A 17,147-nucleotide genomic window follows, 5' to 3' on the forward strand; every position below is an offset into this window, starting at 1 on the left:
CACACCTATCAGAAGGGCTAAAATCAACAACACAAGAAACAACAGGTGTTGGTGAAGATATGAAGAGAAAGGAACCGCTGTGCGCTGTTGATGGGAACGCAAACTGGTACAGCCAATGTAAAGAGCAGTATGGAGCCTCCTCAAAAAGTTAGAAATAGATCTACCTTATGATCCAGCAATTGCACTACTGGGTATTTACCCAAAGAATTAAAAAAACACTAATTCAAAGGGATACATACACCCCTATAATTATAGCAGCATTATTTACAATAGCCAAGATACGGAAGCAGCCCAAAGCATCCACTGACAGAAGAATGGATAAAGATGTGGCATGCATATATGTGTGTGTGTGTGTGTGTGTGTGTGTTCAGCCACAAAAAAGAATGAAGTCTTGCCATTTGCCATTTTCAAGGACATGGATGGAACTAGAGAGTATAATGTTAAGTTACATAAATTATTCAGAGAAAGACAAATACCATTGATTTCACTCATGGAGTTTAAGAAAGAAAACAAGTGATCAAAGGGGAAAAATGAAAGACAAATGAAGAAACAAACTATAGAGAACAAACTGATATTCACCAGAATGGAGGTGGATGGGGGAGTGGGGGAAACTGGTGACAGAGATTAAGCAGTGACTTGTTATGATGACCACCAAGTGATGTATGCAATTGTTGAGTCGCTATATTGTAACCTGGAACTAATATTAATACTCTATGTGTACTAACTGAAATTCAAATAAGAACTTAAAAAATTCTACAGCTCTGTACAATGAACTTGGAGACTACATCCTTATAGACTTGTGGGAAAATAAAACATGTATAGTTGATTTTCATCTCATATTAATTAAAAAGTGGTTTTCTATTTTAAGACTGTAACTTGAAATATTTGTGCATATTGTGTAAATACACATATCTACTCATAATCTCTTAGATAATTGAAGCCATTTTAAATTCTACATACTGTGGTTTTTTTTTTTTTTTAATGGTCCTGCCTTTTATTTACTTGTTAAACTTATTATTCACAACCTACAAATGTTCATAGGCTCATACATTGAAAAATCTTGGGCAAAACAATTTTTTTTTAACATATTGACTTTCTACCAAATTCTTAGTATTGCAATAGCCAACCTGAAGAAACATCACAAAATTCCAGTAGCAAAGAAAACTTCAATCAAACTCTGATATCAAGTGACCAAGACAATGGAGCAGATGATCTCATTAGGACGGTGAGAGATTTTTCCATTGTATTTTAAAGGATCTAGGAAATCACCTTTCATTCAGGGAATAACATGCTCTACACCTTTCAGCTCACTCTTCCCTAAGGAAATTTGCCAGTTGTTTAATTGTTTGGCTCAGGAATTTATGAAATAATTGTATTTTTATTTATTAAACACATTTAATATACATAATAGTCACATATATCTTATATATGTTAATAGATATATTTAACTTGCAGCATTAAGTAGCCTTTAACAGGTCAGATATTACATGCACAAGGTGAGATACATATTATTTGTGAATGAATGATATATTTAAAAGTTTGAGACCTGGCCTATATATTTTTAAGAGTGTGTATTAACAAAATAGGGAAGATTTCTAGTCAAAATGAATCAGTTTTTGTTCTTTACTTGCCTGATATTTGTCAAACTAACCATGGCCTATTCTAAAATGGTATATGGGAGAGACCCAAGGCCCAGACCCCTCCCTACCAATAAGTCACATTTTCAACAATATGATAGATTATTGATTCTAAGAGGTTTAATTGAATTAGCATTGGATTCTAATTCAAGCTCCAATCACAATTGACTGATATCACTTGGAACAAGTCACTTAATCACTCTATATCTCAGTTTTTCATCTAATTGAAAATATTAATATTCACCCTGCCTAGTAATCTTCCTGTGAGAATCAAGTAGGATGTATGTGAAGTCCAATAGAAAAAGTATGAAACACTGTGTAAATGAAAAATCATTGATCTTCACGCATGGCTTCAATCACGTTAGCATCCTGCCTTGTCCTTTATCCTCCCTCTACCTCTACACTCAACATCTGTAAGTCATCAATAGGGTAATAAATAGGCTTTGCATAGACATAGCTAAGTTACTTGTATAAATTAGTTGGAATCAACTATCCAAGCCACTGGAGACCCACAATCCCATAGTCCCTTAAAAGATTATAGACTTTAGGGGCACCTGGGTGGCTCAGTGGGTTAAGCCTCTGCCTTCGGCTCAGGTCATGATCTCAAGGGTCCTGGGATCCAGTTCCACATCGAGCTCTCTGCTTGGCAGGGAGCCTGCTTCCCCCTCTCTCTCTGCCTGCCTCCCTGCCTACTTGTGATCTCTCTCTGTCAAATAAATAAATAAATAAAATCTTTTTAAAAAAGACTATAGACTTTACGGCCAATAATTTATATATTTTAAAACTTATTTGGAAATTAAATGGGCAAGAGATATCATTCAGAATCCATGAAAAGGATGTAAATTTTTCTCTGAGTTCAAGATTAAGGCCAGAATAAAATTTGGTTGCTAGTTTATGTACTTTTTCAATAGTATGTTAAATATTCAGAATAAAAATAATAACTACAGTTAATCTCTTTCTTTGCATTTAGGTAATGAATAAGTATTAATGTGCATTTTCTTATTTGATGTAGTAGTGCTCTAAACCAATAAAAAACAAGATATCTGTACTATGTTAAAATAGTCCCAGATTAGTAAATTCAGACTTGAAATCCATGAAAGAAAAATATAGGATTTTTGTGTGTGTGATTTTAATATGGTATTTAAACAGTTTTGCTGTGTGCAATACTTTGTTATGGAGAAGAGTAAAACGAGAAATGATCTTTAAAACATCACCAAATTGGCTCTTTAAGTACCAAATGTTACAATCCTACTAGCAAGTGTGAGGTTTAAATTATTTCCTGTTATAAGGCTGCCCCTTTTTACGACCATCTTAGCCTTTTATTCCCCCCAGAATGTCCAGTTGAAAGGAATTTTATTTTCTTTAGTAAATGGGGAATCATTTTTCTGAAAATGACCTTCCACAAAAGCTAACTCTTGATTGAAAGCCATGGTGAAGAAGGCATATCTCTCCAAGGTGGTAGCTCACAGTCTTCTCCCTGTATGACATTTTTGTTACACAGGCCCAAGTTTTTGTAAATAACTTATCTACAGTATGTGAGAAAGTTTGGACTTTGGGACTCCATCAGACATTCTTGTTAATGCTCATAATTGGAAGATGGCTTCTACCCATTGGAGGAGGGATCACTCGGGACCAACTCTCTCAACTTCTCCTTATGTTTGTGGGGACAGCTGCTGACATACTGGAATTCACAAGTGAGACCCTGGAAGAACAAAATGTGAGGTAAGGAGGTCTACAAGGTCAGGACCCCCATACTTGTCTATTTATATTCTACACAAATAAGGATTTTCAGTCTATTATATGTCTATTTCAGTTTATTATATGAATATAAATATATGTATTTATATTCTACACAAATGATTTTCAGTTTATTATATGTCCAATGATAGAATCATAGAATTTCCTAAAGGTCAGATACATATTAGGTACCAGCCAGTATGTATGTATGTATGTATATATATACATATATATATGTATATATATATATTTGAACTTCCTGCTCAAGAAAAAGGGCAAGTAATATTTCCTTTGGGTGAGAACAGAAAAGCTCTATGCTTCTGCATGACCATGTGCAGGTGGGGCCATGGTTGTTAGAAAACCTTCAGGAGGTGGAATGATCATCCGCAGTTCCTCTCTCATGTTCTCAAGTGTCCTGAAATGCAGCCAATCGCAAAATTCTCTTCTAGAGCATAGCATAGCTACAATTCCAGGAAAGCACCTAGAAAAGACATGGAGAAATCTCTCCTCTTTACCTTGCTGGGAATTTATATTCCCTGGTGTGAATGGAGAATGGGGCAGATTGGGTTTATTTTACTAAATTTTATTTTTAGTCAGTTTTGTTCAAAGTGCCTAAAGGCCTTCTGGTGTAGATGCCTATAAATTAAAACTTATTGAGTTGGTACTTTTATTTTTGCCACAAGCAAATAAACTCAGAATCCATGATCACATCTGTTTATGGAACCACTTTCTTACCTTTAGGGATTTAAGTCTCACTGCCTGAATGTACTTTCAGCTTGGGTTGTTTTGCACTATGCTATAAAAATAAATTGCAATGAAGCTGGCTTTTAATGCTACAGTTTACTTTATGCTGTGTTTCTCAAATAATGAAACATAAAGCTGAGCAAAATACACTAACTTACTGAGTAAACTTAATATCCCAATTATAGCACAAAGTATATCTGTAACCAGGGGTTACCTTTACATGATCATTTCCTGTTTCAGTTATACTAATTTCTTACACTTTATTAAGTAGACATAGAATTTTAAAAAGAATACAAATTAAGTTGATTTGCTGTCCTCAAAATATTGATGTCAATTTTGTATCTTTAATATCTTATATTTAGTCAGTGCTGTACATTGTATAACAAATTCTCAGATACTTTAAAACAGGTGTAATACAATGGAGTTACAAGAAAAACATGAAGAAATCATAACCAAGAACGTAAAAACAATAAATAACTACAGGCACAGTGACAAGGACATAAAACAAGAAATATGACTAGCTATACCTATATAGAAATAAACACATACATGCTTAATATCTAGGGAGATGAGAAGGATATGGGATAGGAAATGGAGTATTCAGGAGGGATATGTTTTGTGGAGCTGGTAATATAAATGTGAGAAATGTCAAACTTGGCTACTTAATTGATCTGTTTATTAGGCCCATCCACAAATAACACCAGCATGCATTTTATAGATCAGTATTTGCCAATAGATGTTAAATATTCAATAAGGTAATCAATAAAATCTTAATTTCCCAGAAAAAAAATCTTCAAAAATAATGAGGCATTCATTAATTCATCAACTGCAGATTGATTATCTAGTAGGTACCAGGCAATGTGCTAGGTGGAGACTGGGAGCAAATGGTAAGTGGTGAGAGAAATTCTGGACACACTGTCCTCTCCCAACATAGGTGATTTCAATTCAGCAATTTCTTCTGCCACATACAAATTAATCATATGTTTCAAAATTCTTTTTTTCTTATTTCAAACTTGCATTATATTCTGAGAAGGGATCAAATAAAGTACGCCATGGTTATTGTTTTAAAATTTCTTCTCAGGCTTTGTGGTCTCAGACTAAAGTCATTTTATTTTTAATATAACTGCATTGTGTCAGTGTATATGTAGTCTCTTCTCCCACATGTCTCCATCACTCCAAAGTTGAGGCCCAGAAAGAACCTAGAATTTTCTCTCCCTCTTAAAACTCACTTTCTGACTCGTGATTTTGGCACTGGTCTCATCTATACTGTAAGAATTGACACAACAAGTATCTGTCTCTTCAAAGGACAGACAAACTCACACCGAGGCAGAGCTTTCCCCTTTAGATTCAAAAAGACCATCATGAAAAATAAATTTAAGGTACCATAAAAGATGTTCACTTGTTTGGCTTCTTAATTATAACCCGCTTAACATTTACCTATTTTATAACATTTTATTTTCTATTTTATTTAATTCCATAATTTGGGCTGAAAGATTTAGGAGAAAACCTTCAATAATGCGTACACTGAAATGATGTCTACTTCTCTTTCTTGTATCCTTGCTAAATACCTCAAATCCAGTTTTTTTTTTAACATGTCAATTTCTTTCCATATGCCCACTTTAAGTTCATTTGACTAATTCTTATGAATTTACATGGACTTGTGAGATGCTACAAATTTTTCTTAAGAGCTTGATTTTACCCACCATAAAATTCAACTATTCTGTGGTCCAATGATATTTAGTAAATTTATTGATGTGCAACCATCGTGAGAATCTAGATTCCTTGTAGCTGGTTGGAGTCAATTCTCATTCCTCCCATGACCAACCCTAAGCAACTCCTGATATGCTTTCTTTCTGTACCGAGTCTCCTTTTCCAGAAATTTTGCACAAATGGGATCATAAAATATGTAGCATTTTGTGTGTGGCTTTTTCACTTAGCATGCTTTTAGGATTCATTCACACTATAGCATGTATTAGTAGTGAGCTCCTTTTTAATTGCTGAATAGATGCATATACCACATGCATACACCACATTTTATTTGTTCATTCAAATTGATTCATTCGTTCATTGATATACATGCGTACTACTACCTTCTTGCTATTAAGAATGATATTGCTTATAAACATACACTAAAATCCTTTGAATAGATGAGTTTTCATTTTTCTTGGGTCTATACCTAGGATTAGAATGAATGAGTTTATTTTAAGTACATGTTTAACTTTTTAAGAAACTCCCAAATTCTTTTCCAAAGTGGCTGTACCTTTTTATATTCCATTCCTTCACATCCTTACCATTTTTTTCAATATTTTGATTCTGACCATTCTATTGGGTTTTTGTGGTATCATACTGTAGTTTTCATTTCTGTTTCTCTAATTACTAAATGAACATCTTTCCATGTGCTAATTAGCTAATCCTATATCTTCCTTCAGTGAAGTGCCTGTTCAAATTTTTGTCCATTTTGGGGAGTTGGATTGATTTTTTTGTTGTTGAATTGTGAGAGATTCTAAGAGATCTTTATATTCTTTATATTCTGGACAAAAGTCCTTCATTAGATACATAAATGTACATTTTTTCCCCAGTGTACAGATTGCTTTTCATTTTTGTCATTTAAAAAGTCCTTTTAAATTTCTTTATTTAAATTCAATTTAATGAACATATACTATATTATTAGTTTCAGAGAATTTAGTGATTTATCAGTTGCATACAACAACCAGTGTTCACAACTCCATGCCCTCAACCCACATACCCTCCAGCAATCCTCAGTTTGTTTCCTGTAGTTAAGAGTCTCTTAAGGTTTGCATCTGTCTCAGTTAAAAAAAGAAGAGTATTTTTGAAAATTTTTTGATAAAGTCCTATGTATCTTTTTTTTTTTAATTTTAAGTAGTGTTTTGGGAGTCATACCTAAGAGATATTTTCCTCACCCCAAATCAGAAATATTTCCCTCTATAATATTCTGACTTGACTTTTGTGTGTGTGTAGTAAGGATCTAAATTTGTGTTTTGTCTTATTTTGTCTCATTTTTTACACTGTCCCAGAAGATTTTTTTGTCCTACCTGAGACCAATTGTCTCTACAATATTTGCTGAAAAGACTACCCTTTCCCTATTAAATTTCCTTGATATATTTGTCAAAAATCAATTGGCAACACATGTTAGAGTTTTTATAGACTTTCTATTGTATTTCATTGTTCTATATATTTATCCTTATGCCAGCACTACACTATTGTGATTACTGGAATTTTATGTAAGTTTGAAAGTAGATGCTGTAAATCTTCTAACATTGTTCTTTTAATTTGGGGGAGTGAGGGGGATATCCTAGGTCCTCTGTATTTCTGTTTAAGTTATTATCAGCTTGTCAAAGCTTGCTGGAGTCTTGATAAGATTGTATTAAATTTAAGCAGAAAACTATGAAGAAATGACATCTTAATATTAAGTCTTTTAATGTGTGAACATGAATGATCTCATCATTTATTCAAATATCCATTAATTTCTCTCAGTAATGTTTTATCATTTTCAAAATATAGGTCTTGTCCTACTTTTCCTAAACTTATTCTTAAGTATTTTATTCTTTTTCTATAGAATTATTTTCTTAATTTTGTAATATCATTTTCGTGTTCTTATTGGTACTACATAGAAATATAATTGATTTTTATATGATGATCTTGTACCCAGCAATAATGTCAGCTTCTTTATTAGTTTTGTATATTCTTAGTATTTTTTACTTACAGGATAATGCCATTTGTAAGTAAAAGTAGCTTTCATTCTTTCTAGTCTGTATGATTTTAATTGATTTTTCTTACTCTATTACACTAGCTAGGATTTCTAGTAAAATATTAAATAGAAGTGTAAGAGTGGGCATTTCGATCTCAAAGGATAAACATTCTGTCTTTCACTATTAAGGATGATGTGATAGGTATAGGTTTTGCACAGATACCCTTTGTAGATGCCCTTGATCAGTTGGAGGGAATTCCTATTTATTTCTAGATTACTGAGGGTCTCTTCCTTCCTTCCTTCTTTTTTCCTTCTTTTCATCCTTCCTTCCTTCCTTCCTTTCTCTCTCTTTTGGACATTGAATTTTGTTAAATTCTTTTTCTATTTTTATCAAGATTATTATGTCATGGGTGTATTCATTCTATAAATATGGTATATTATAACTTTCAGATGCTAAACCAACTTTGACTTCCTGGGATAAATCAAATTTGATTATGGTGCATAATGGTTTCAGTGTATCACTTATATGGGTAAAATTACACTTTATTAATAATTTTTATGTCTATGCTCATGAGCATATTGATCTATAGTAATATTTTCTAATGGCATGTTTTTCTGGTTTTAGTATTAGGATAATATTAGACTCAGTGAATGCCTCAGGAAGCATCCCTTCTTTCTTTATTTTCCAAAAGCTTTGTAAAGGATTAGTACTGTTTTTTCTTTGAATATTTTGTAGAATTTACCTATGAAGCCATCTGGGCCCAGATTTTACTTTTGGGAAGATATTTTATTACAAATTTGGCATAATTATTTCATTATAAGCCTACTCAGTTATTCTATTTCTTCCTGAGTAAATTTTGATTACATTTTTCTTTTTTTATTCCTAAGAATTTTTCCATTTCAAATAAATTATCTAGTTTTACATATAAAGTTTTTAATATTAAGGGTTTTTTATATTATTCCCTTAAACTTGTGTCCGTTTCTATAGGGTCACTTATTATGCCCTATTTTATATTCTCAGTTGGTCATTTGTGTCTTCTCTGCTTTTTGTTTCTTGTTTCTTTTCTTTTTTTTTTAGATTTATCAATATTGTTGATGTTCTAAAATAACCAACTTTTGACTTAATTGATTTTTCTCTATTGTTATTCTGTTCTCTATTTCATTGATTTGTGCTCTGATGTTCAATTTTCCTTTCTTCTGCTTGCTTTGGATGTAATTTGCTCTTTTCCCCCCAAGTGTCTTGAGATGGAAGCTTAGATTATTGATTTGAGATCTTTCTGCTTTTCTTTTTTTTTTTTAAAGATTTATTTATTTATTTATTTGACAGAGAGAGATCACAAGTAGGCAGAGAGGCAGGCAGAGAGAGAGAGAGAAGGAAGCAGGCTCCCTGCTGAGCAGAGAGCCCCGATGCGGGACTCGATCCCAGGACCCTGAGATCATGACCTGAGCCGAAGGCAGCGGCTTAACCCACTAGGCCACCCAGGTGCCCTCTTTCTGCTTTTCTAACATGACATTCAAAGCTACAGATTTTCCTCTAACTGTTGCTTTATCTGTGTCCCATAAGCTTTGATATGTTATCTTTTTGTTTAATATGGTTCAAAATATTTTCCATTGTGATTTATCTTTTGGCACATGGGTTATTTAGAAGTAAGCTATTTAATTTCCATATGGAGATTTCCCAAATTCCTTCCTGTTGTTTTCTATTTTAGCTCTGCTGTAGTCTTTAAATTATTTTAATCTTTTAAAACCTATTGAGACTTATCTTATGACCTAGTGTATGGCTTATCCTGGAGAATGTTCTACATATACTTGAAAAAAATGTGTATTTATCTGTTGTTTGGTTAAGTGTTCTGTAAATGTCAGTTGTGTCATGTTGGTTATTAGGCTATTTAATTCTTCTGTATCCTTACTGATTTTTTGTGCAGTTATTCTATCAACTTTTGAGAGTGGGACATTGAAATCTTCAACTCTAGTTGTTGAATTATCTATTTCCTTTTTCAATACTGTCAGTTTTTGCTTCAAGTATTTCGAGGCTCTGTTTTTAGGTGTGCATACGTTAATTTTTAAAACATCCTCCTGAGGAAGTAACTATTTTTCCATTATGAAATGTCACTCTTTCTCTAGTAATATGTCTGAAAGTCTACTTTGTCTCATATGAATTTAGGTACTCTATTCTCTTATGATACTGTTGGCATGGGATATTTGACACTGATGTATGTCAGTGTATTTCTCCTTGTCTCCTTAACCTTACTATAAGTTTGTTGATTATTGATCTTGAATCTGTAAATTGTGTTTTTCCTCAAATTTAGGAATTTTCAGTCATCACCTATTCAAACATATTTTCTGATCTATTCTCTCACCTTCCTTATGAGTCTCCTATTACAGATAATATGCTTAAATGTGTTCCATAGGTTTCTGACACTCTGTTTTGTCTCCCATCCGTTTTACTCTCTTTTCTTCAATTTGGATAATTTTCATTGATTTACCTTCCAGATCACTGATTCTTTCTTCTACCATCTTAAATCTATGTCCAGACTCAAATTGTAGAGTAGACTTATGAATTTTTCATTTTGGGTCTTGTATTTTCAACTACAGAATTTCTATTTATTTTTACAGTTCATATATCTTTATTTAGATTATCTGTTTGTTGAGTCATTGTCATCATATTCTTCTTTAGTTTGTGGAACATAGTTTTATTTTATCATTTGAACACACTTATAATAGTTGCTTTGATGCCTTCATCTATTAAGCCCAACATCTGAACCCCATTAGTCAGTTTCTATTGATTTTTTTTTCCCTGTGTATAGGTCAGCCACTATTTTTTTTTTTGATGTTTTATATTTTTGGTGGAAACTGGACATTTTAGATTATATTTTGTAGCAATGTATTAGCCTCAAACTTCCCCTGTACTTTAGGTTTCTGAGTGTTGTTGTTTTTGTTGTCTCAGTAAATTTTCTGAACTTAATCTAAGGAATCTCTCATCTCTTAGATTGTAGCCACTGATGTCTCTGCCTTTTTTTTTCCCCCCTAATCCTTCTTTTGCTTATTTGTTTTTAGCATGGCCTATTAGGATTGTAGCTATGACTACAGAGCTTGTGATTAGCCAATGATTTGGACAGGATTTGTGATCAAACACTTCAAGCCCTTATCACCTATACTCTCCGCCAATGGATCTGTGTATGAGTTGGATAGCACATTTAAATTCAGAAAGTTTTCATATATACTCAGTTTTCAATTTCCACTGGGTTTCCATTGATCTTCTTGACACATGTCTGGCATATGTGGAGACATTATATAGCCCATCTAAGGCTCTTATTTTCAAAATCTCTCCATTAAAATTCAAGTTAGTCTACCATTCACCCCAAATGGGATTGCAACCATAAAGTAGCAAGGCTGTGGTCTCTCCCATTCATTTCCAACAAAGTTTATTACTCTTGCTGACCACACCTCTAAGCATAAGATTTCACAATCCACTCCAAGCCAAATCCGCACACTATGGCCATGAGAGGCCTCTGGTTTTCACTGTCAAACCCTCCCTCGTAAAACTACTATTCTACCAAGAAAGCCTTAACATTCCTCTCAGTTTGACTAAGCTTTCAAAGATCTGTTGCAACTAAAGAATCATTGGAACAAAACATCAAAAACTAATGATGTACTATATGTTGGCTAACTGAACATAAAAAAAAAAGAAACGTTTTATGAAAAAATAAAAAATGAAGTATTTTTAAAAGTTTTTAAATTAAATGAGAATGATGGTATACAATTTTAAAAATCAAAAAAAAGATCTATTGCTGAGTATAGACCTTTGACTTCCCTTTCCTTATAGCATTTACTTTAGAAAACTTGCAATTATAAGTTATTTCTCTGTCCCTTCAAGATTAAGTCTTCTTCCAACCTTTTTCTTATTTTACTACCCAGAAATCTTTCTTTTTTTTTTTAATTTTTTATTTATTTATTTGACAGAGAGAGATCACAGTAGGCAGAGAGACAGGCAGAGAGAGAGAGAGAGAGAGAGGGAAACAGGCTCCCTGCTGAGCAGAGAGCCCGATGCGGGACTCGATCCCAGGACCCTGAGATCATGACCTGAGCCGAAGGCATCGGCTTAACCCACTGAGCCACCCAGGTGCCCCCCCAGAAATCTTTCTAATGGATGAAAGAGTAATCCTTCAAAATGTGATCATCAAGAAAGATAGCACTCCTATCTCTCTGTCTCTTTGTGATATTAGAACCGTAACTTACCTCAATGCCATTTAGCAAACACACACACACAAAAAATGGTCAAATCCTGTTGACCAATCTCCCCCTCTAATGTCCTTTAGTAGCTTTGCACTAGCTCACTCCAGTGCTTAAAGCCTCTCTTGCCTTTTGTTTTAGTAGGGATGAACTCAATATTTCTCTCCTTTGCAATAATCTACAATAAAGTCTTCCTTGCCTGTTTAAAGAATTAAACATCAGACAGAATCTGATGCAATTTTTCTTTAACATAGCCATGCTGGAGAGGTGTGAAAATATCCCATGGAAAAGAATGCCTCAAACTCCCACTCTTCTTAACTGAAGTTCTACCAGTTTCTCATAAATAAATGTCATTCAATTTGTTTTTTGCCTTTGGTTGATTTTTTAGAGATCTAAAGTGGTTATTTTTGACAATTTGTCAAGTATGTTTGTTGCAGAGAGGTTTTTGAACTTTTCATTCTGCTACAGCCATCTATCTTCCAACACTTTTAACAATTCTGAATGTCAATACCATTGCCAGGAAGAGCTAACTGGTTATTTACACTTCTAGAGATAATTTTTAATGTGCAGTCTTTTTTTGAGCACAGATCATTTTTTAAAGAGGAAAAAGTCCATTCTCATAACATTACTGTTATCTCACTGTGTTTGACCCCACAAAGGAGAATTTTTCTATGTTTACACTGTATTTTCTTTTCATTTAATTCTTTTTGCTTTTCTTCTAAGGTCAGTTAATACTTCATTTTCTCATTTACTTTTTCCCTTTATTTTTTTCCCTTTTCTGAAGAGGTTGATGATTTCCTAAAAACTAGGTGAATTAGAAGAGTCTGAGTGGTACAATCAATTAAAATTCCAACTCTTGGTTTCAATTCAGGTTGTTATTTCAGGGCTTTGAGATTGAGTCCTATGTTGGGGCTCTGCACTCATTTCTCTCTCCCTCTGCCCCTCTCCCCATACTCACACACACTCTCTCTAAAATAAATAAACATTTTTTTAAAGTAAAAATGAGGTGAATTCTATCCACTGGTTATCTCTTTTTTATAGGAACATTTACAAGTCCAAAAAGAAACAGTAAATTAGCAATGTATGACTTTATTTTTACTTTACACCCATAAAATCTGGTGCACTGATCTACCAAATTCCAGTCTTTTATCCTCCTAATTTTCCAAGTAGAGAAGTGATACTCACATATATAATTATATTTGTCAAGATCTTTTGTCTCTTTATAAGTAGAGACCATTGTCTGCTTACATGCTTCTCAGTTGACATTTATGAAGACATTACACATGAGAAAATGGGGTCAGACAATTAGGGGAGACAATTACACAATAGAAATAATGTTAAATAAATTTACTCCAAAATTCCTTCACATTTTGCGTGATCGTCATTTAAGCTCAGTGATTTATTTACTTTCCTTTTAACCTTCCTGAGTAACGTATACTATCTGACTTAGTACAAATTTGTCTGCTTTAAAATTTTTCTGGCCATTTTTTCCAAAGTTATTTTTGATAAATTTAGTAATATGTTTCTCAACACTCAGAGTTTCCTATATTTTGTGTGTGCTCAGATATTGCATATGCAAAAGATATATGTTTATATTGTAGGGTTAGAATTTGGCTTACTAAGGGCTAGTGTTCATTATTTATCCTTATTTTGTAAAATGATAGAATTAAAACAAAAGATTTAAGAGATATATTCACATAATAAAAATACTACTGCTAACATTGCTGCTGCTTCTGCTGCTGCCGCTTGCTACTACTGCTAGGTATACCTTTCTGTGCTCCAAGTACTCTTCTAGGGTTTTAGTTATGATAAGTTATTTAGTCTTTACAATAAACTATGAGGTAGATACTGTCATCACCATTTCATAAGTTGAACTGTGGCAGGCAAGAGAAGTTGAGAAGGTCTCAAGGTTATATGGTAATAAAAAATAAAACCTAACCTTCATAACTAGCCTGTTTTGAGTGTTGTTCTAAGAGCTTTATATGTTTAATACATTTTTATAATATATTTAATGTAATTGTCATAGAAAATCTAGTAGCTATTAAATTATTATCATTATCCTCACATGGAATATGGATAAACTAAAGCATATAGATGTGAAATTACTTGTTCATGTTCATGTATCAGTAAATATGGATCTGGGACTGAAGGCCCACATCCTACCTCTCTGGTGAGGGTTGGAGCTGGTATTTGAACTCCAGCAACCTACCACCAGACCTTGTTCTTTACCATTGCTTCCTGCTGCCTTGCAGACAAATTGCATGTGAGTTTTTGGTAGAATTATTGAAGTTTGGGATTAGAAGAAACTTCAAAAGTAGCCATCTATTGAACAATCTATTTTACATCTGTTGCAAAATCCTCTCCAGAATTTTCTCAACAAATTTTTGTCCAGACTTTCTTTGAAAATTTTCACTAAACCTCAGGGCAACTCATTCCATTTTGAGTTGGTATTATTAGAGAGTACTTTTCTCTATTGTGATAAAATTTGCATTCTTATAGGCACCACTAAAGTTCTTTGAATCTGAATTGGTCTTCTGAAGTCAGAAGAAATAAGTTTAATTTCTTTTCCATATGATAGCCTTTTTTTTTTTTAAGATTTTATTCATTTATTTGACAGGGTTGAGAGATGAGAGGCAGGCAGAGAGAGAGAGAGGGAAGCAGGTTCCCCGCTGAGCAGAGAGCCTGCCCCGACTGGATCCCAGGACCCTGAGATCATGACCTGAGCGGAAGGCAGAGGCTTTAACCCACTGAGCCACCCAGGCGCCCCCATATGATAGCCTTTTAAATATATAAAATTTCTTGAGCTATCCCCCAATGACATGACTCTGAGATCTCTCACCATCCTAGCCTCTCTCCCTTAGCCCAAAAACTTTATAAATTTACTTCCTAAAACATTAGGCACAATATGTAATATTTCTGATATATTCTGAACATTATAGATACAGCAGGGCTAAAATTTAGTTTCCTTTATGGAAATAGTATAGTACCATGGTTAAAAGTGTGGATGCTGAAACAAGCGATCCAATTCTGACTTCTGCTTCCAACACTTAAAATAACCACATTACTTTGGACAACTAGAGTTTCTACATCTCTATGCCTCCCTCACTGGTCAAATAGGGACAAGTACAATTATTTTGTGAAATTGGTATGAGGATTAAGTGTGATCATAGTTAAATCATTAGAAACTTCCTGAAACAGTATGAGTTCAGAAACTGTAGGTAAAATTATTGAATAATTCAGCTACTTATTGAAGGTCTATTATGTATAGACATTGACATTACAAAGATGGAATAAAGTTATAGACTGCATTCCCTAGGTAACTCCACTTAAAATTCTAGACTTTATACTTCTTACGAAATGACCTATGATCACATTTAATTTTGGAAAGTCATAAATCCGTGTCATACTGTGAACTTATAATTAGATCATAGTAAGGGAAACTCCTTGAGCCTTTTTTATGGCAGCTGCTGTGAAATGCTACCTCTTCTACCCTGTTCTAGGTCATCCGGTTATATCTTGTCAGGATCTTTTGAGATCCTGATTGTGTCTTCTGGGGTAATTGTTTTCTATCCAGCCTTGATGTCATATGTGCATATGAGAAGACTTCCATCAATGTGGCAACCCAGTCATTGGTGAAATGTGAAGTGGAATCGAATCAAAGGCAGAGCCTGCAGCAACCCTTAGAGAGTTCTCTTTGGGGAGTCATTTACACAGTTAGGAATCCACCTAACTGTGCTTATACCCAGAACATTTCTTAATCTTGTTAATAAGAACACTGTGGGAGGCCTTTTCACAAGTCTTATTTAAATCCAAATGTCTTATATTAATTTATATATCATTACTTGCTTGGTAATCCTAACTCTATTGGAGAGAGAGAGACAGAGAGAGAAAATCTTAGTGCTGAGTGTAATTGTTCCAAGTAACCCGTGCTAATGCCTAGTAATTATTGTCTTCTATAAGGGCTTTCAGAAATCTTCTAAATAACTACTTATATAACCTAACTAGGGATTAATTGTAAATGTGCATTTTGTACTTTAAGATACACTTCTGCTTCATTTTGAAAATTAAGACTTTATTTATTTATTTTTTTTGTCATCACCCTTGTCTCTGCCACTAACTACCAAGATAACGAGGCTTAGAAATGTCATTTACAATTTCTCTCATAGTTTTTGAGATCCAATTTTTCCAGGCCTCAATACTTGAAGCATTTAAAGATATCTCTTGCAACCACCTCATTTATATTTGGTTTCAACTTGATGCCTTTCTATCCCCCTCCAATCTGAAAATCTCTCTTGACAGAGAAGTTGGCAATAAAATCTGCTATTATACCACTAACCTCAAATTGCTACCTTCCTTTGTATTTTTGCTAAAAAAAAATTAATTTTGATATTTCTTTAATATCCTTTGTATTTTTATAACACATATTCTTTCTGACTTCAGTCTTCAAGACCATTCTCATAGGTCAATGACGTTTGTGTATTTGTATATTTGCCAAGTACGGCCCTTCTTTCGTACATTCAATAATTTCTTCCATAAATATTTGTTGAGGTTCTCTTATTTGCTGTTCCAGGCACTGGGGATACAATAGTGAATGAAACTGTCACATTCCCTGACTTACATCCTAGAAATTGGTGTAAATTTTTTATTATTGGATTTATCTTCCCACTTTCTTTTCCCGGCTGAAGGTAGTTTTCTTTTATGTGTTGAACTTTTAATTTGGGGGCATCATGTAGTCCTTTTGAGATGTATCTTTAGGTTCGCGTATCATGATCTTAGAAAAAAAAAATTTTAATTTTCTCCTTGAAAATTCTTGACGTCAGCCCTCTGAATTTCTGAGTCAAAGTCTAACATTCACCCTAGCATCTATCTCCAATAATGTTTCCATGATTTTGTAAAACTAAAGATGAAAATATGGGACAAAGAGGCTTTGCCATAATTTACACAGATGTTGGCACAGGTGGAAGTTGGATTTTAAGTCTCAGAGTTTTTTTTTACTTTTTCATTAATCCATTATTATCATGAATGGATTTTTTTCATGGGTTTCTTATATCACCAAGATATTTTGACAACACTTGAGAGGTTTATTA

The 17,147-nt window shown here is 33.5% G+C and overlaps 1 protein-coding gene across 2 annotated transcripts in view; it reads left to right on the top strand.

Moving 5' to 3' along the window:
* Positions 1-17,147, top strand: part of TMEM26 (transmembrane protein 26) — a 48,008-nt gene that overhangs the window by 23,751 nt on the left and 7,110 nt on the right. For both annotated transcript variants that reach the window (XM_004765677.3, XM_013063074.2), the window contains 2 exons: positions 1,112-1,225; positions 3,139-3,359. In XM_004765677.3, coding sequence (XP_004765734.1) covers positions 1,112-1,225; positions 3,139-3,359 — 335 coding nt within the window. The remainder of the gene's footprint in view (positions 1-1,111; positions 1,226-3,138; positions 3,360-17,147) is intronic.

Source organism: Mustela putorius, unplaced genomic scaffold (genome assembly GCF_011764305.1).
Source record: "Mustela putorius furo isolate JIRA1106 unplaced genomic scaffold, ASM1176430v1.1 tig00003949_pilon_pilon_pilon, whole genome shotgun sequence".
Lineage (NCBI taxonomy): Eukaryota > Metazoa > Chordata > Mammalia > Carnivora > Mustelidae > Mustela > Mustela putorius.